At 40.7% G+C, this 21,675-nt stretch overlaps 1 protein-coding gene and 1 pseudogene across 1 annotated transcript; both read right to left on the bottom strand.

The window, feature by feature from the left end:
- Nucleotides 1-535: 535 nt before the first annotated feature.
- LOC112256447 lies at nucleotides 536-12,247 on the bottom strand (annotated as a pseudogene).
- Nucleotides 12,248-13,834: 1,587 nt separating this feature from the next.
- Nucleotides 13,835-19,238, bottom strand: LOC112252667 (peroxiredoxin-like 2A). Its single transcript, XM_024424149.2, has 4 exons — nucleotides 19,151-19,238; nucleotides 18,813-18,920; nucleotides 18,387-18,554; nucleotides 13,835-14,293 (listed from the first exon to the last, which is right to left on the bottom strand). The coding sequence occupies exons 1-4, from the start codon at nucleotides 19,187-19,189 to the stop codon at nucleotides 14,186-14,188; spliced, it is 423 nt and encodes a 140-aa protein (XP_024279917.1). The 5' UTR covers nucleotides 19,190-19,238; the 3' UTR covers nucleotides 13,835-14,185.
- Nucleotides 19,239-21,675: the final 2,437 nt, after the last annotated feature.

Raw genomic sequence — 21,675 nt, 5'->3', positions numbered from 1 at the left:
TTGATTTTCTTTTACCCCATCTCCATGTTTTATTGCATTGGAAGTGTTATGTCACATCTGAACTATGTAAGATGTAATTACTCAGAACTATAGAATAAAGTGATTGAAATTAAATAAGTTATTTTATCTGAATGTTCCACAACATTGTGCCCTGCTTAATGTGTTAACGGCACTGACATTAGGGTGAGACACCCTCCGCATTGCTCAATGTTTACAGACCGCAGTCTTCCAACAAAGGAGTGGTCCTACAAGGTCACCTACAGCACCTCCTATAGTACAAACACCAACCATTGCCTGAGGTAAACTCTACTTGTTTCGTAGAATGCCCTTGTCCAAAAGCCAGTAAAAACAGGAGGGATTGAAAAAGAAAACGAGAGCTACATAAGTAGATGAACAGTGTGACAAAGGGATGTTCTGAATGTAGAACTTTCTAAAAATGTATTTTTTTCCCACCCAGTAACCTGTGTGAAAAGACTGGTGGCAGCAACACCCAATACAATAAGCCAAGTCGTCCTGATGAAAAGAGACAAGAGGATGATGGTGTGACGAGGTCTAGGGTTTATTGTGCTTTGCATTCTCATACAGACCTGTTTCAGGCACCCTGGCCATAGTGAGGCAGTGTGTGTTTGGATATCGAACCTGCTCCCCTCGTTGCCGAGTTTACAGTCAGGTCTTCATTAATAACACAGACTACACACAAGTCACGCTTGAGTACCTGAACAGGTAACACATTAATTCACAGGTAAACATGAAATACATAGAATCCAGATGAATAGAGCAGTGCTTCCCAACCCTGGTCCTCGTGTACCCCCAACAGTACACATTCTCATTGTAGACCTGGACAAACACACCTCATTGAGGGCTTGATGACAAGTTGAATCAGGTGTGCTTGTCCAGGGTTACAATAAAAAAGTATTACTTTTTTGTTGGGGGTTCTCGAGGACCAGGGTTGGGAAACACTGGCATGGAGAACCATGCATTCCTCAAGTTGAGTTCGACTCCATTGGAGACATCAATAAAACCGTGAAACACACCATCGTAGATCTACTTCTCTTTCCCAAAGGATGAGTAATGTACAAGTGTTCTCACAGTTTAGTGCATGCTGTAAGGTCCCTGACTGAGAATGTCTTTAACCAGGTAAGACATGAGAACACATTCTCTTTTACAATAACGACCTGACCAAGGCCTTTAGGCTATAGAACACATCTAGTTTGTACAATTTGGGAGGTTCCACATCCAGAGAAAAGAGAAGCTACACATTCATTTTCCAATGTACTTATGAGTGCAGGAAGTTAAGGGTGTAGGTAGTAGGAGCTAATGAGCAGTGAAGATTATTCAACTGAGCATACTAGAACATTCACATTTTTATCGAGGAAGTGACACGTTTCATATGTCCTATGATAGGTGGAGCTAGCAATCTGAGAACTCAAAGGTTAACCAATGTGAACGACAGATACGGAAAATGCCCTTTTCTAGATCAAATGTCAGATGTTTTGTAATCATACAAAACTCAAGAACACTTGCATTGTTGTTTGCATAAGGTTCAGTTTTGAAGGGAATTGAGAAAAGACAAATGCAGGAAATAACCAAGTAGTTGTGTCTGAGGCCTCTTTATCAGTGTTGAACTAATGCTACTTACAAAAACTCAAATCTATTGCACTGGCACAATTCTATTCACAGCCTCTAAAACATCTTCATTCTCCACTTTGTTGCCAAACTCCTTCTCCCTGTGCTCCAAAAGAATACCCTGAGGACAAAAGACAACATTAATTTAAAAAGGGACATGCATAATACCAAACAAGCTCCCAACAATGCTGCTCTCTGTCCATTAGTTTTCATTAAATCATGTTTGTATCCATATTGTCCTGATTACTAAGGAGTTGATAAAGTGGTTGTGCCCGGTATGTGTTGGCAGTTTGAGTCTAACAGCTCCAATCAATGATTCTCAGCTGTGGCTGAGCCCAGATGCACAGCCCTGTGTGTGGTGTGGTACCTGATTCCCCGCTCCGATGACAAACACACCTCCCAGGACAAAGCCCTCCCCCAGCATGTTGCCCTGGTAACCGGCCTTCCAGGCCCGCATGAAGTTCTGCCACACCCCCTGACGGATGAATCCCAGCCCTCCCATCTTCCTCTGTAGTGGGCCATAGAAGTGATGCTGCAACGGACACAAGCAAATCAAATCAGTCCTTGGAGAAAATAAAACTTGACACAAAGTCAGGCACAGACAATGGGCATATTATATCAACACCAGAGCATGTGAGCAAAGTTGAGCTGTTGGAAATTCCGCTCCTTGTCCTTTCCAACTGCCGCTCCGCACTCAAATACATATTTTTTTAAAGCCAAATCATTAAAATCACAATTTAACCAACACCCATGTATTTTTGTGACCACCTGGACCTAACATTTGGTTTTGAAATATTGAAACCAAACTATATGGCTCTGAAAGAAAAGTACTTGAATAAACATGAAAAGGTGAATGTTAGAAGCGCACATTTCAAATAGGCTACGTCATATTAAACAACATATAAACTCTCTAAATAGGTGAGGAGCCAGACAGACAGCCTAAGATGGAACGAAAATGAATTATTTAAACTATATTATTTCAAGGCTATAACCTATGACACAAAAGTCTGGTAGGGACATAAAGCACTCAGCATTTAAAACAACATATTCTATTGTATTCAATGATTCTAGTCTAAATTGCGCATATAGGCTGTGACTTACTTAGAATTAAACAAAAAATATGACTTAGTGCCTTTGAATTCGTTTTTAGAAACACAAATTTGTCCAGTCTGTGGCTTCTGTCTCATGCGATGGTGACTGGAGAGCCGGCCGGCAGCAGAGAATATCCTCTCCACACTTACAGAGCCACCGGGGATGCTAAACACCGTTTTGGCCACCCTTACCAGGCTGGGCAAAGATGCAGACTTGTTTTTACATTTTTCTATAGGTAGGCCTAAAGATTTTTAGGCAAAATAACCCAATCAAAACAGAAAGCTGGGATGGGAGAATAGGATGGGAGAATATGCCAAAATCAAATATAGCCAATTTTATAGATAGAACAAAAATTGAATTAAATGTTTGAGATCTGATGTTTAGTTCATAAATACTTTGCTTCAATGACACACTTCGTTATCTACCCAACTTGTTCCTTTCTTTTAGCATGTGCACATAGTAAGTACACCATCATGCTTTCAGGATACGTGTCTTCAGATTCCACAATGATTCTTTAGTTGTGGACACTAAATCACTACACTACACTCATTTTTGTAAATCAGTTTCTTTATGAGAGTTGAGAACTTGTTCAGTTCCTCTCCTTCATGGCAGGCCTATGTAGTGATCTATTCAAACATGTTCACAGTTCTTTCAAGCCAGTACAGATGAAGGAAAGGAGGAGAGGAAGCCTTTGTTAAACTATTGAGATGCACCCATAGAGCATCAGGTCAGTCTCACCTTCACGTCTACATAGATGTCCCCAGCAAAGTATGGTCGGAAGTCCTGGATCTCTGTGCCGATGTTCTCCTTCACCACGGCAACCAGAGGGACACCAAGATCCTCAAGCTGGGTTTTCAGAGAGGACAGCTCAGAGGCCTCCTACACACACAATTAGCACAATTTGAAATAATAGGATAGGGTCTTGTTTACCTGTAATTTAGGCCTGCAGATTTCTCCCAATGCATACAGTGGAATCTACATAACAAGATATGGTGTGGAATATAGACTTGAATTAAGACCATTTCTGAAATCATTAAAAAATCTGACTACACTGTAGAGTATCAGTAAAATCACTACTTCACCTCTCTGCACAAAAATCATCCGGGCCGTCGTACAGCCATGACGACTGCTCCGGTCTTCTCCCACAGAGTTTTGGCCTTCATGGTCTTCTCATCTACAGCACATACACAGTACATACATTAGACAGAGCACATACAGTTGAAGTCAGAGGTTTACATACACTTAGGTTAGAGTCATTAAAACTTGTTTTTTCAACCACTCCACAAATTTCTTGTTAACAAACTCTAGTTTTGGCAAGTCGGTTAGGACATCTACTTTGTGCATGACACAAGTCATTTTTCCAACAATTGTTTACAGACAGATTATTTCAGTGTATCACATTTCCAGTGGGTCAGAAGTTTACATACACTAAGTTGACTGTGCCTTTAAACAGCTTGGACAATTCCAGAAAATGATGTCCTGGCTTTAGAAGCTTCTGATAAGCTAAATTACATAATTTGAGTCAATTGGAGGTGTACCTGTGGATGTATTTTAAGGCCTACCTTCAAACTCAGTACCTCTTTGCTTGACATCATGGGAAAATCAAAAGAAATCAGCTAAGACCTCAGAAAAGAAATGTAGACCTCCACAAGTCTGGTTCATCCTTGGGAGCAATTTCCAAATGCCTGAAGGTACCCCGTTCATCTGTACAAACAATAGTGTGCAAATATAAACACCATGGGACCATGCAGCCATCATACCGCTCAGGAAGGAGATGCGTTCTGTCTCCTAGAGATGAATGTACTTTGGTACGAAAGGTACAAATCAATCCCAGAACAACAGCAAAGGACCTTGTGAAGATGCTGGAGGAAACAGGTACAAAAGTATCTATATCCACAGTCAAACGAGTCCTATATCGTCATAATCTGAACGGCCGCTCAGCAAGGAAGAAGCCACTGCTCCTAAACCGCCATAAAAAAGCCAGACTACGGTTTGAAACTGCACATCGGGAAAAAGCTCATACTCTTTGGAGAAATGTCCTCTGGTCTGATGAAACAAAAATAGAACTGCTTGGCCATAATGACCATCGTTATGTTTGGAGGAAAAAGGGGAAAGCTTGCAAGCTGAAGAACACCATCCCAACCGTGAAGCATGGGAGTGGCAGCATCATGTTGTGGGGGTGCTTTGCTGCAGGAGGGACTGGTGCACTCCACAAAATAGATGGCATCATAAGGATGGAAAATTATGTGAATATATTGACGCAACATCTCAAGACATCAGTCAGGAAGTTAAAGCTTGGTCGCAAATGGGTCTTCCAAATGGACAATGACCCCAAGCATACTTCCAAAGTTGTGGCAAAATGGCTTAAGGACAACAAAGTCAAGGTATTGGAGTGGCCATCACAAAGCCCTGACCTCAATCCCACAGAACATTTGTGGGCAGAACTGAAAAAGCATGTGTGAGCAAGGAGGCCTACAAACCGGACTCAGTTACACCAGCTCTGTCAGGAGGAATGGGCCAAAATTCACCCAACTTATTGTGGGAAGCTTGTGGAAGGCTACCAAAAACGTTTGACCCAAGTTAAACGATTTAAAGGCAATGCTACCAAATACTAATTGAGTGTATGTAAACTTCTGACCCACTGGGAATGTGATTGAAGAAATAAAAGCTGAAATAAATCACTCTCTATACTATTATTCTGACATTTCACATTCTTAAAATAAAGTGGTGATCCTAACTGAGCTAAGACAGGGAATTTTTACTAGGATTAAATGTCAGGAATTGAGAAAAACTGAGTTTAATATGTAGTTGGCTAAAGTGTATGTAAACTTCCGATTTCAACTGTACATTAAATACCTCTGGGCCCTAACGTATGGCCCAGAGTTTTCCCTGACTACATGACCAAGAAGAACTCCAAGCTTGCAGTGTTACATGTACAGTGCCATCAGAAATTATTCACACCCCCTGACTTTTTCAACATTTGTCGTGTTACAAAGTATTGATTAAAATGTGTCATTTTTTGTCAACAATCTTCACAAAATATTCTGTAATGTCAAAGTGGAAGAAAAATTATAACATTTTTTTTAAAACATTTGAAAAATACAACACGAATATATCTGGATTAGATAAGAGTTCAACCCCCTGCGTCAATACATGTTAGTCTTTCTGGGTAAATTCTTCCACCCCTGGATTGTGTAACATTTGCCCATTATTCTTTTCTAAATTCATCAAGTTCTGTCAAGTTGGTTGTTTATCATTGCTAGACAAACATTTTCAGGTCTTGCCATAGATTTTCAACTAGATTTGTCAAAACTGTAACCCGGCCATTCAGGAACATTCACTCTCTTCTTGGTAAGCAACAACAGTGTAGATTTGACCTTGTGTTTCAGGTTATTGTCCTGCTGAAAAGTGAATTCATCTCCCAGTGTCTGGTGTAAAGCAGACTGAACCAGGTTTTCCTCTATAATTTTTCCTGTGTTTAGCTCCATTACATTTATTTTTTGTCCTGAAAAACTCTCCGTACCTGATTACAAGCATATCCATAACATGATGCAGCCACCACTATGCTTGAAAATCTGGAGAGTGGTACACAGTAATGTGTTGATTTGGATTTGCTCCAAACATAACACTTTTCATTCAGGACATAAAGTGTATTGCTTTGCCACATGTTTTGTAGTTTACTTTAGTGCCTTGCTGAAAAAACAATGCATGTTTTGGACTATTTTAATTCCGTAATTCTGTTAATATTATGGAATAACTACAAAGTTGAATACTTATTGACTCAAGACATATCAGCTTTTAATTTTACAATCATTTGTAAACATTTAAAAAAAAAAAAAAAACATTATTCCACTTTCATATTATGGGGTATTGTGTGTAGGCTAGTCACGCAAAAAATATCTTAAACTCAAGCTATAACACAACAAAATGTGGAAAAGGTTATGTGAATGCTTTCTTAAGGCACCGTATAAAGACTGGGTTAAACACATAGATAAATGTACTTAGTAAGGAGAGCGTAACAGTTTTACATCATGTTCCCTCTTTACATTAAGCCCTTGTTACATGCGGAGGGAAAATTGCATAGGATAGGCTGGCTCATAATGGTCTGCATTTAAAGACTGCTTTTCACTGGGGATTCTCAAAGAGTTTTGTGTTTAGCGAGAGTTTTATAGCCTACCATGTATGGGCGAGGATTTAGCTTGTGGACAGTACAGCAGGTCTTACCCACATTACAATAACCTATATAGGATAATACAAAAATTGAATCTTTCACTTGGGATGCAAGTTTAAATTGTTTGTAAACATATGGACTGAAATATATATTTTTGAATGAATTCATCAATGTAAATGACTAACTCTGCCGATGTCGAGGAAGGAAGCTGATTTTAGCCTTGCACCGTGACGTCACCTTTCCTGAGACAAAGTCAAAGGACTGACCATCAAGAGTTAAGGTTTGGAAAACTGGTTCAATTGTTTGTCATGTCGTTGGTCTAAATTCATGGCCTGTGCAATGCTTCTATGTGGTGGTAGAATAGGAGAACCTGTGCCCTCGTACCGTCTCCAGTGGAGTGGAGGTCTGCGTCCTCCAGGTATTCCAGCGAGGCCTGAGCAGCCTTGGTCAGACACAGGTCAGTATTAGCCAGGAAGATCCCTGCGATGGCTGCTCCTAAGGCCCCCAGACCCAGAGACCAAATCCCCATCTCAAACAGTTCCACCTCGAAGACAGAGGACAGCACTGCAGAAAAAGATAGGAGAAGACATAGACATACATGATTATCGGAATCGATTTACAAAATATATTGTTCTTGGGAAAGAAGAAACTGAGAGGAACCAGAACTAGAGGAGTGAGGGGGAGGGGGCCACACTCCGGTTGGCCACACTTATGACTTCTCATTTAGTCAGTTCATGGGACTTTACCGTTAGTAACTAGGTTTCCATCCAATAAGCGACAGATTTTCATGCAAATACTCAAAAATCTGCATAAAAACTAAATGTGCATTTTCCCACCAGAAATGTGTTTCCATCAAATTGACTTGTTGCGGATAAAAAGCTGTGCATGATGACGTAGTGCACATAAAAATGACTTCTGCTGTTAAATTCCCATTGTACTGAATAAAAAATACAAGTAAATAGGTTTCCTTTGCATTTTCAACTCTAGGCTACTGATAATTTTGTCACAAACAAAATGTGTTGTATAGTGAATGTGCCCACTCTGGTCTTTCCAACAACTCGCAGTTAGGCTACCTAAATTATGAAATTATTAGGGACATAAGAGCGAGATTGCTTTGGTTCCGTTTTGACAAACAAAAACATTGATCATCATGTCACCAGAATAAGATTCTCGATATGTATTGGAAAGCAGCATCAAGCTAGTCTTTACCTTTCACCTTTCACTTTCACCACCTTGTGAAGTTCCTCATAATTTACAAAACCAGTCAAAAGTTTGGACACACCTACTCATTCGAGGGTTTTTCTTTCTTTTTACATTGTAGAATAATAGTGTCGACATCAAAACTACAAAATAACACATATGGAATCATGTCGTAACCAAAAAAAGTGTTAAACAAATCAAAATGGCCACCCTTGCCTTCAAGACTGTTCATAGTTTTGATGTCTTCACTATTATTCTAAAATGTAGAAAAAAGGGTCACTGATCTAGGCCGTAATATTAACTGGGAGAAAAGTCAAGGGATGTTTACAGTATGTGTCACTAGAGAAATATAATGTAATGCTCCTTGCCTGATTTGGGCTTGTTAGTGTCAGGGCTGGATGAGTCTGTGCTGAGGTAAAAGGCAGCAGCCTGGATTCTCAGAGAGGGGAGACTGGCTGTAGCGGTGGTAGAGGGATGGCTGTTGTGAGTGACGCCCCCTCCCCTCCATCTGGCCCTTGGGGCTGTAGCTTAGGGCCTGGACCTTTGGACATTATGTAAACGCAGCCTACCAGAGCTCTCACTCTCTCTCTCTGACTCATATAACGCACCCTCAGCCATTCTCTGGAAAGACAACTAAAAAACAGAAGCCTTTATCGTGAGCGTCAAATGATTTGTGTTTGAAAAATGGCATGGGGTTCACATGCCAATGACTGTTAGTAAGTAGTGACTGAGGTTCCAAAAGTAGGCTAAAGACAGCCTGGGAACATGTAGTTTAAATGTGTATTGTTGACACAAAAAAAAAAGGAAAAACTAGTTTCACTGTGTGTATGTAAATCTCTCACTCTCGTCAGTGTTGTCTGGGTGAGGCAAGCGATATCAATTACTGTGAAGTTGAAGGTATGTCCTAACTGGAGGTCGGCCGATTAATTATGGCCGATTTCATAACAATCGGTAATCTGCCTTTTTGGATGCTGATTACATTGCAATCCATGAGGAGACTGCGTGACAGGCTGACTACCTGTTACGCGAGCGCAGCATCAAAAGGGCCTTGTGGCTGCAGGGAGCCACGGTAAGTTGCTAGCTAGCATTAAATTGATCTTATAAAAAAAATTAATCTTCACATAATCACTAGTTAACTACACATGGTTGATGATATTACTAGGTTAACTAGCTTGTCCTGCGTTGCATATAATCAAAACGGTTCCTGTTAAATTTACCATCGAATCACAGCCTACTTCACCTTCGCCAAACATGTGATGATTTAACAAAAGCACAATCGCGAAAAAAATCACAATTGTTGCACAAATGTACCTAACCATAAACATCAATGCCTTTTTTTAAATCAATACACAGAAGTGTATTTTTTTTTAAACCTGCATATTTAGTTCAAATAAATGCATGATAGCAGGCAATATTAACTAGGGAAATTGTGTCACTTCTCTTGCGTTCAGTGCAAGCAGTCAGGGTATATGCAGCAGTTTGGGCCACCTGTCTCGTTGTGAACTGTGTGAAGACCATTTCTTCCTAGCAAAGACCATAATTAATTTGCCTGAATATTACATAATTATGACATAACATTGAAGGTTGTGCAATGTAACAGCAATATTTAGACTTAGGGTTGCTACCAGTTTGATAAAATACGTAACGGTTCCGTATTTCACTGAAAGAACAAAGGTTTTGTTTTCGAAATGATAGTTTCTTTATTTAACCATATTAATGAACAAAAGGTCTTATTTCTTTGTGTTTATTATAATTAAGTTTATGATTTTATATTTGATAGAGCAGTCTGACTGAGCGGTGGTAGGCAGCAGCAGGCTCGTAAGCATTCATTCAAACAGCACTTTACTGTGTTTGGCAATGGCTCTTAGCAATGATTGAAGCACAGCGCTGTTTATAAATTCAAGCCTACCAACTCCGGAGATTAGGCTGGCAATACTAAAGTGCCTATAAAAACATCCAATAGGCAAACGTATATGAAATACAAATGGTATAAAGAGAAATAGTCAACGTGTCATAATTGCTATAATAACTACAACCTAAAACTTCTTAACTGGGAATATTGAAGACTCTGTTAAAAGGAACCACCAGCTTTCATATGTTCTCATGTTCTGAGCAAGGTACTTAAACTTTAGCTTTATTACATGGCACATATTGCACTTTTACTTTCTTCTTCAACACTGTGTTTTTGCATTATTTAAACCAAATTGAACATGTTTCCTTATTTGAGACAAAATTTATTTTATTTATTTATTATATTAGGTTAAAATAAAATTGTTCATTGTTCATTCAGTATTGTTGTAATTGTCATTATTACAAATATATCTAAAAAATAATCAAATGTAAAAAAACAATTGGCCGATTAATCGGTATCAGCTTTTTTTGGTCCTCCAATAATCGGTATCGTGTTGAAAAATCATAATCGGTCGACTTCTATTCCTAACTGAGTATAATTCAGTTGCTCCTAGATGCTGATCTAAGGTCATTGTTGCAATGATTCCTCTATGATTAATGGAGGGTAAACTGATCCTAGAACTGTGCCTAAAGGCCACATCTAACCACAGTGTTATGGCAGCTCAAATTTCATTATGCATTGTCAAATGAAAGACAGTAAACCTGCTCGTCTACTTTCCATTTCCTCAAAATTAAACTGATACATGACTTATGCAGGATAAGTAAACAAACCATGTGAGCTGCTCAGTTTGTTATGTTTTATGTTACATTTTATCTTAAGTAGACTATCAAACTGTACTATACTAGTTACAGTATGTGGTTATACAGTTATGCGTGTGACTCACACACTTCAACACACACACACACACACCCTAATGCCTCAGACCACAGCTAACATGGCTAGTCCTCTTTCCCCTTGTATAAGCAAGATGGGCCATAACATACAATGTTACAAGCAGTAGGCTACACAACAATAAATCCTCAGTATAGTCAATTGAGCATAGTTATTAGTATATAAATACAAACAGCATACTCTTAATATATTGTCATGGTTAGCATAGATGTTAGCTATTCAAGATATGGATCATTCTAATATGGTCCACCAAAAGCGTAGGCCTACATGCATTGAAAATGTGTGAAACCAGACTAAACCAAACCTTCAAGTACAGTCACTATTTTTAAACTCATTTCATTTTCAAACATTGATTCATATATCAATTACCCACTGAAGGTTTGCACTCACTCGAGAAATGCCCCTCAATTTAAACTCATTCAATCCCAGATAGGTACTCTGTTCTGCACTTCACTGCGATTTGACAGGCTTAACTACTGCAATGTGACGTTCACTTCTCAGAGAGGACAAAGGACTAAACCCTAATGATAACAGCAGCCAATAAAGACTACCTGGCAGCTGTCATGAACTGGACTTGACTGGATTCCTTGTATACCATGTAGATAGAGAGTGAAAAGGAATGTTTACATTGTATAATTCAGTAGTTAAGCTTACAGTGACAATGAGTGGAGAAACGGAATGTTATTGACAATGAAAATGAGGACATATGGCCTATTATTAGTATGACAAAGATTAAATGTCAAGTTAGCTAGTTACAGATCTAAATATTGACTGAATTCTGCACCTTCTGTTTTACAGCTTATTTCAAACGGAGTGGAATTGTATTATTAGGCTTTTCATGCAACCCCTATCAAGATAATTTTGCAGAGCTCAACTCGTGCCATGCAATTTGGCATAGCTAGCTAACGTTAGCTAGCCTATTTTTAACGATAAGCAACCTTGAGGATGCACTACAGACAATCATGTTAAGTAGTATTATACAGTGAGCTTTACTAGCTAACTAAATTACAGTATGGTATTATTTGATTTATACATTAAATAGGCCAAGTAAAGTTAGTAATAGCAATGACACTGTAGTTTGTTGACTTCACATGTGGCTATCTAGCAAGCTAGATTTTGGCTACATGATGACGTTTACAAGTTAGCGTGCAGATTTAAATATTATGGGTCTGAATGCTCGCAACATGTTTAATAATATTTTTACTAATGTACATTAGAAGGTGTGATACTCACAAATATTGTGTTGACAGGGGAAGAGCGCAGTAGAAACTTATCAGTTCAAATTATCAGAATTTGCGGTAGGCGCATCAGTCGAGCCAGATAAATGGATTAGTCATTGCAGGGAAAATCGCACAAGATAACATGGACCCTTGGTATAAATCAACTAATCAACCTTATTTTTTTAACAATAAAAACAGATTGACCTAGGTAAAACCGAATAAAAAACAAAGATATATAATATATAAAGATGTGTGTAGGTAAGTGTAGGTATACAAATATAAAATAAAGACAACCATTTTATTAGGTGGAACATTTCATGTATTTGTATGTCTTAAAAACATGACACAACCATTTAGTAAACAACTTGCAGTGCCGGTATGCATAAAACCCACAAACAACAGTAAAAGGTTTAATAAATATATATTTTATTATTCTCAAATGCGGTGTAACAGTTCAATCTTTGTCCATTGAGCAGTGTGACTGCGTGTGTAAGCATCAGCCCTGAGCTCTCATCATTCAGAGTTTAGACACAGACCTTCATTAACACCCACACAGTCCCATGACAACATCCGGACAGTATTGAGACCAGTACACAGGACAACACAGCACTGTTGACAGGACATGTCCAGGGATGAGATCAGGATGGGTTCAGCACAATGAAAAAGGGAAAGGTTCTGCGGGTTTTGGGGGTGGGTCTGCTGGGTCAATTTAAATTATGTATAAATCACCTACAGGATTATGGATGCCAGAAGAAAGTACAAAAGTAAAAAATCTATGCACAGAGACTGACAGACATACTGTCAAGTAGCACAAATACAATCACTATAGACTATACATTTGACACAAAAGTGCATACTCATAGACAATGAGAGGCTAACACATGTGAGTGGAAAGTAATTCCTGCATAAAATAACCAAAACTACCATGTTAAATGGATAAAGAACCTTTCATGTATGTGATTTTAAACCAGGGGGTGAAAATGTCACTAAATGGGGGGGAAATACAGTGGGGCAAAAAAGTATAACTTTTTGGTAAAAACTCAACTCGTCGTGTTTGGAGGACTGCTGAGTTGCATCCAAAGAACACCATACCTACTGTGAAGCATGGGGGTGGAAACATCATGCTTTGGGGCTGTTTTTCTGCAAAGGGACCAGAACGACTGATCCGTGTAAAGGAAAGAATGAATGGGGCCATGTATTGTGAGATTTTGAGTGAAAACCTCCTTCCATCAGCAAGGGCATTGAAGATGAAACGTGGATGGGTCTTTCAGCATGACAATGATCCCAAACACACCGCCCGGGCAACGAAGGAGTGGCTTCGTAAGAAGCATTTTAAGGTCCTGGAGTGGCCTAGCCAGTCTCCAGATCTCAACCCCATAGAAAATCTTTGGAGGGAGTTAAAAGTCTGTGTTGCCCAGCAACAGCCCCAAAACATCACTGCTCTAGAGGAGATCTGCATGGAGGAATGGGTCAAAATACCAGCAACAGTGTGTGAAAACCTTGTGAAGACTTACAGAAAACGTTTGACCTCTGTCATTGCCAACAAAGGGTTATAACAAAGTATTGAGATAAACTTTTGTTATTGACCAAATACTTATTTTCCACCATAATTTGCAAATAAATTCATTAAAAATCCTACAATGTGATTTTCTTGATTTTTTTCCCTCATTTTGTCTGTCATGGTTGAAGTGTACCTATGATGAAAATTACAGGCCTCTCTCATCTTTTTAAGTGGGAGAATATGCACAATTGATGGCTGACTAAATACTTTTTTGCCCCACTGTATGTCACTAAATACAAATTAAGTGGAGAATAGGAATCGCCCCACGTTAAAAGTTAGGTAGGCTTTATAGTTCAGACAATCCTATCCGGCAAATTAGGGCAGTGTATGTAAATATATTTACATTTGTATCAACATGCCCACAAGGTCAGACTGAGTATTTCAATGGCAAAAGGACAATAAATGACGCAAAATATATGTTGAGTTATGTTCATGTAATAAACACACATACAGTGATGATTTAAAAATACAACTAAAAAGACTGCATGGGGACTTTAAGCTGTTTGTGTAAACTATTTCGCAGTAGCCAAGCCATCTTTAATTTTCCTGGCTGATCTGAGTACAGCCAGCAGGTTGACTTTATCCCCAAACTCCTTCTCACGGTGCTCAAGCAGAATTGCCTGCATGGGGAAGAGAAGGAGAACAGACATGGGTCTCAAAACTGGTATATGTGGAAGTACAGCAAGTGGTCATTGTATAAGCAGGAATAAGTTATGAAAAGCACACCATGCGTAAATGATAGCAGAATAAAAGCACACCCCCTGATACATACTTGCACTAGACCTGAATCCTAATTTGAGATAAATGAAGGACACAGTATATTGAAAGCAGGTGCTTCCACACAGGTGTGGTTCCTGAGTTAATTAAGCATTTATCATCCCATCATGCTTAGGGTCATGTATAAAAATTCCTAGTTGCCTGTTATTTTGTCTACCATGGCTAGAAAAATAATCTCAGTGACTTTGAAAGAGGGATCTCAAAAGAGCATAGAGCAAAGTGTGTGTGTGTATGTGTGTGTCAGTCACCAGATCTCAACTCAATTAAACACTTATGGGAGTTTCTGGAGCGGCGCCTGAGACAGCGTTTTCCACCACTAACAAAACACCAAATTATGGAATTTCTCATGTGAAGAATGGTGTCGCATCCCTCCAATAGAGGTCCATACCACTTGTAGAATCTATGCCAAGGTGCATTGTGTCACATTCTGACCCTAGTTCTTTTTGTTATTTGTTTGTTTTAGTTGGTCAGGGCGTGAGTTGGGTGGGCATTCTAAGTTTTGTGTTTCTAGGTTGGTTTTCTGTGTTCGGCCTAGTATGGTTCTCAATCAGAGGCAGGTGTCATTAGTTGTCTCTGATTGAGAATCATACGTAGGTAGCCTGGGTTTCATTGTTGTTTTGTGGGTGATTGTTTCCGTGTCTGTGTTTGTCGCCACACAGTACTGTTTCGGTTTGTTCACGTTTATTGTTTTTGTATTCATAGTGTTCAGTTTATGTTTTTTAAATAAACAACCATGGACACTTACCACGTCGCAACTTGGTCCGATCCTTGCTACAGGAAAACCTTTACACATTGAATATGTTCTGATGGCTCATGGTGGCCCAAAGCCATATTAAGACACTTCAAATAAAATGTTATCGGTCACATACACGTACTTAGCAGATGTTATTGCGGGTGTATCGAAATGCTTGTTTTTGAGGTCTCCGACTGAAAGGATTGACGCAGGAGATGAGAAGCAGGGACAGGGAGTGAAGGTTTAATAACTGATGGACATTAACAGAACAGGAACAGCGTCTGGACAGGAACACATAACAACAATTAATATGGACACAGGGAACACCACCGAGGAACAGACAGATATACAGGGGCAATCAACCACGTGAAGGAGTCCAGGTGAGTCCAATGAGCACTGCTGCGTGTAATGATGGTGCCAGGTGCGTGTAAAGACATGTTGTCTGGCGCCCTCAAGCGCCAGAGAGGGGGAGCGGGGGCAGGCGTGACACTGACAGTGCAATAATATCTAACGTGTAATATCTAAAAAATTACACAACATATACCCAATACACACAAATCTAAGTAGGAATGAATTAAGACTAAATACATATGGACAAATGATGTCAGAGCGGAACAGCTCTAGAGAGCCTTGCAGTTGCGGGCGGTGCAGTTGTCGTACCAGGCGGTGATACAGCCCGAAAGGATGCTTTCAATTGTGCATCTGTAAAAGCCAAATTTCTTCTTCCTCCTGAGGACTCCTTCACCACACTGTCTGTGTGGGTGGTCCATTTCAGTTTGTCAGTTACAGTATGTGTACGCCAAGGACCTTGAAGCTTTCCACCTTGTCCACTGCGGTCCCGTCGATGTAGATAGGGGGGTGCGCTCTCTGTTTTGTTGACGTTGAGTGAGAGGTTGTTTTCCAGGAACCACAGTGCCAGAGCCCTCACCTCCTCTCGTTGGTAATCAAGCCTACTACTGTTGTGTTGTCTGCAAACTTTTGATTGAGTTGGAGGTGTGCTTGGCCACGCAGTCATGGGTGAACAGGGAGTACAGGACGGGGCTGAGCACGCACCCTTGTGGGGCCCAGTTTTGAGCGGAGTGGAGGTGATGGTAATCAAGCCCATCAGGAAGTCCAGGACCCAGTTGCATAGGGCGGGATTCCGACCCAGGGCCTCGTGCTTAATGATGAGCTTGGAGGGTACTATGTTGTTGATTGCTGAGCTATAGTCAATAAACAGAATTCTTACATAGGTATTCAGTCTCTCAAAGCACTTCATGATGACAGAGGTGAGTGCTACAAGGCAATACCTTTGCCTTCATGGGTACAGGAACAATGGTGGCCATCTGGAAGCATGTTGGGACAGCAGACTGGGATAGGGAGAGATTGAATATGCCCGTAAACACACACTCTGAGGATGCGGCTATGGCTGTTGTCTGGGCCAGCAGACTAGCGAGGGTTAACACGTTTAAATGTTTTACTCAAGTCAGCCACAGAGAAGGAGAGCCCACAGTCCATGGTAACGAGCCGCGTCAGTGGCACTGTGCTATCCTCAAAGTGTGTGAAGAATATGCTTAGCCTGTCCGGAAGCAAGAAGTCGGTCTTGGCGACGTGGCTGGTTTTCCTTTTGTAGTCCATGATTGTCTGTAGTCCCTGCCACATCCGTCTCATGTCTGAGTCGTTGAATTGCAACTCCACTTTATCTCTATACTGACGTTTAGTTTGCTTGATTGCCTTGCGGTGTGAATAACTACCCTGTTTATATTCGGACATATTACCAGTCACCTTGCCATGGTTAAATGCGGTGGTTTGTGCTGTCAATTTCACACAAATGCTTCCATCTATCCACGGTTTCTGGTTAGGGTAGGTTTTAATAGTCACAGTGGGTACTACATCTTCAATACACTTCCTTATGAACTCAGTCACCATATCTATGTATACGTCTAGATTATTTTCACAAGCTACCCGGAACATTTCCCAGTCCACGTGATCAAAACAATCCTGATGCGTGGATTCCGACTGGTCAGACCAGCGTTGAATAGTTCGAAGAATGGGTCCTTGCTGTTTGAGTTTCTTGTTATAGGACAGGAGGAGCACGATGGAGTCGTGGTCAGATTTGCTGAAAGGAGGGTGGGGGAGGGCCTTGTAAGCATTGCAGAAGTTTAAATAGCAATGGTCGAGAGTCTTAGCAGCGCGAGTAGTACAGTCGATATGTTGATATAACTTCGGCAGCCTAGTCCTCAGATTTGCTTTGTTCAAATCCCCAGATACAATAAATGCAGCCTCAGGATATGTGGTTTCCAGTTTGCATAAAATCTTGAGGTGGGATGTAAACGGCCGTGGTGATGACGGAGGAGAATTCTCTTGGGAGATAATATGGTCGCCATTTAATTGTAAAGTAATCTAGGTTGGGTGAACAAAAGGACTTAAGTTTGTGTATGTTTCTAGAATTACACCATGAGTCATTAATCATGAAACACACCCCTCCATCCTTCTGCTTCCCTGAGAGATATTTATTCCTGTCTGCGCGATGTATTGAGAATCCTGCTGGCTGTACAGATTCCGACAGTCTCCCGAGAGAGACATGTTTCCGTGAAACAAAGTATGTTACAGGCCCCGATATCTCTCTGGAAAGAAATCCTTGCTCTAAGCTCATCAACTTTGCTATCCAAAGACTGAACATTGGTGAGTAATATCCTCTGAAGCGGTGGGTGGTGTGCGCGCCTCCGAAATCGAACCAGCAGGCCCCCTCAAGTGCCTCTCCTCCCCTGGCGATGTTTTGGGTCGGCCTCTGGAGTAAGTTCAATCGCTCTGGGGAGAGTGAACAAAGGATCTGCTCCAGGGAAGTACTATTCCTGGTCGTAATGCTGGTAGTTCTGGTGAGTTACCGCCACTCTAATATCCAATAGTTCTTCCCAGCTGTATGTAATGACACAAAACATTTCCTGAGCTAATCATGTAAAAAATAGTACATCAAAAAACAAAATACTGCAAAGTTTCCTAAGAGCTAGTTGCGATGCTGCCATCTCCGTCAGCGAAAAACGTTGGCGTTTCCTTTATTTTAGAAGTTACCTGTATATGCTCACGTGACTATACAGACCTGCTGAAAATTATTTTAGTATCGAACTTCCTAACATCCAATGCATATGAAATAGGTCACATATTTGCAGATCTTTTTGTTTGTTATTGCTTAATAGAGTGCCCAGTTCACAGTATAGCCCTACCTGATCTTCGGGCCCAATGACGAAAACTCCCCCCAGTACAAGACCTTCTCCTTTGATTATATTTCCTGTGCAGCCCTTCCTAAAGGCCCTCCACAGGCTTCTCCACACCCCGATACGCAGCAACGCAGATAGGAACATATAACGCTCCACCGGACCGTATAACGCTCTCTGAGGAAAAACAGGTTTGGTTATTAGATGGAGGGATACAGTGACATTGGTAGGATACTGTACTTTGCTGACATCTACAGTTGGATGTATGTTTGAAAAGATGTTGTGAAATAAATGTTATATCATATATTGCACAAGGTGTGCAGTGTGACTGAACAAACGCTGGAAACATGTATTTTACAAGGAACTGTGTACTTTATCGTCTCATATGAATGTTAACTACTGTTAACTTTGTAAATTCATGAGTTATTCACTGACCTTCTGGTCTACATAGACTTCTCCAGTAAAAAATGTCTTGAAGGCGTCCAGCGCTTGGCCAATGTTCTCTTTGACCACAGCTAACAGAGGGATCCCCAACTCCTCTAGCTGGGGATTCAGAGAGACAGACAGAGAGACAGAGAAACAGACAGAGAGACAGAGAGAGAGACAGAGAGACAGAGAGAGAGACAGAGAGAGAGAGAGAGAGAGAGAGAGAGAGAGAGAGAGAGAGAGAGAGAGAGACAAACATCAGCACTCGAGTCTGGCTGCTGTCAGGAGTGTGAAAGTATAAAATAGGCAAGCTAGTCTGGAGGAGATGCCACAACCACAGCGCTCACCTCTCTGCACAACAAGCATCCAGGGCGTCGTACCACCATGATCACTGCCCCAGTCTTCTCCCACAGAGTTTTGGCCTTATATTTCTCATGAACTGAAAGAGACAGAGAAGGGTTAAATATAGCCTACTTCTCCAAATCTATGAAGAGAACCCATACAAGGTCAAACCCTAACAGGAGATCTGTAATCTAAAACAAACATATCTGGCTTACTAACTATTTTACCTATTAATTTGGACATAAAACGTTCAGTGTTCTGGACTCTATTCTTACTTCCTCCGGTGGCCCTTTTTCAGTGTCCTCCAGCCTTCAGGCTGGCCCACAAAGGCTTGGTGAGGAACAGGTCTGTGATGGACTTCAGTAGATAAGCTATGAACAGGCCTACTGCCTTCAGAGCCTGGTTAGCAGTCACCATGGCCCACTCAGACACTTCATACCACTCTGGGGGTAAAAATATGGCTCAAGACAGGATGTGAATGGGATAGGAATATGTGGAGTAAAATAGAATAAGTAGCCTATTCATCCCTGAAATATATTGTCCACTCATGTACAATAAATACAGTGTGTGTGTGTGTGTGTGTGTGCAGGTTTGCATGCAGGCGTGTGTGTATCTGCTACAAACATCCCATGGACTTTGCTTTGTTGTGGTGTTTTGTTATGTAATTGCTGGACCCAATCATTAACATTCTTGGCCCTGATTAGTTAGTTGTTTCTGAGCAGTGAGCAATGCCAGCTACAGCCCAGACCTTCAGAGCTGATAATCATTCTGGGCATTCCCATAAAGATTTGGGTCACCCTTATATGTGGTGTATGTTGTGTATGACATAGGCACCCCCCTAAAAAACTTTAGGTCATAACTGTTTTTATTTGTATTCTATTTAACTAGGCAAGTCAGTTAAGAACAAATTCTTATTTACAATGACGGCCTACCAAAAGGCAAAAGGCCTCATGCGGGGACAGGAGCTGGGAATTTAAAAAAAGATACAGGACCAAACACATCACGACAAGAGAGACACCACAACACTACACAAAGCGAGACCTAAGACAACAACAAAGCATGGCAGCACACATGACAAAACAGCATGGTAGCAAAACAACATGACAACAACATGGTAGCAACACAACATGGCAGCACACATGACAAAATAGCATGGTAGCAAAACAACATGACAACAATATGGTAGCAACACAACATGGCAGCAGCCCAACATGGTAGCAGCACAAAACATGGTACAAACATTATTGGGCACAGACAACAGCACAAAGGGCAAGAAGATAGATACAACAATACATCACCTGAAGCATCCACAACTGTCAGTAAGAGTGTCCATGATTGAGTCTTTGAATGAAGAGATGGAGATAAAACTGTCCAGTTCGAGTGTTTGTTGCAGCTCGTTCCAGTTGCTAGCTGCAGCGAACTGAAAAGAGGAGCGACCCAGGGATGTGTGTGATTTGAGGACCTTTAACAGAATCTGACTGTCAGAACGTGTGGAGGATGAGGGCTGCAGTAGGTATCTCAGATAGGGGGGGGTGAGGCCTAAGACGGTTTTATAAATAGGCATCAACCAGTGGGTCTTGCGGCGTGCATACAGAGATGACAAGTTCACAGAGGAGAAAAGAGTGCAGTGATGTGTCCTATAAGGAGCATTGGTGGCAAATCTGATGGCCGGATGGTAAAGAACATCTACAGTTGAAGTTGGAAGTTTACATACACCTGAGCCAAATACATTTAAACTCAGTTTTCCTAAAACAGGGAATTTTTACTAGGATTAAATGTCAGGAATTGTGGAAAACTGAGTTTAAATGTATTTGGCTAAGGTGTATGTAAACGTCCGACTTCGACTGTATGTAGCCTCATAAAATGAGATTAGTAATTTTCTAATCTTAGATAATCTTAATGTATTAGCCATTTAGTATTTGGTAGTGCTGCCTTTAAATTCTTTAACTTGGGTGTCACGTCATTCGTAATAATGATGGTCGGACCAAGGCGCAACGTGAGTATAGTTCCACATCTTTAAATGAATAAGTGAAACTGAAAACAAAATAACAAAATTTACAAAGACCCGTGACTACGTAGTGCTCAAACACACTATACATAAACAATATCCATAACCCACAGGTGGAAAAAATGCTACTTAAGGATGATCCCCAATTAGAGACAACAATAACCAGCTGCCTCTATTTGGGAATCATACAAATCACCAACATAGAAAATCAAACCTAGAACCCCACATAGAAAATATAAACTAGAACAAAAACCCCATGTCACGCCCTGACCTACTCTACCATGAAATATACAGGTTTTCTATGGTCAGGATGTGACTTTGGGTCAAACGTTTCGGGTAGCCTTCTACAAGCTTCCCACAATAAGTTGGGGGAATTTTGGCCCATTCCTCCTGACAGAACAGGTGTAACTGAGTGAGGTTTGTGGCCCTCCTTGCTCGCACATGCTTTATCAGTTCTGCCCACACATTTTCTATGGGATTGAGGTCAGGGCTTTGTGATGGCCACTCCAATACCTTGACTTT

The sequence above is a fragment of the Oncorhynchus tshawytscha genome, linkage group LG01 (genome assembly GCF_018296145.1).
Source record: "Oncorhynchus tshawytscha isolate Ot180627B linkage group LG01, Otsh_v2.0, whole genome shotgun sequence".
NCBI lineage: Eukaryota > Metazoa > Chordata > Actinopteri > Salmoniformes > Salmonidae > Oncorhynchus > Oncorhynchus tshawytscha.
Note: the sequence above shows the minus strand (reverse complement) of the source record. Positions and strands in the feature narration are given on the sequence as shown.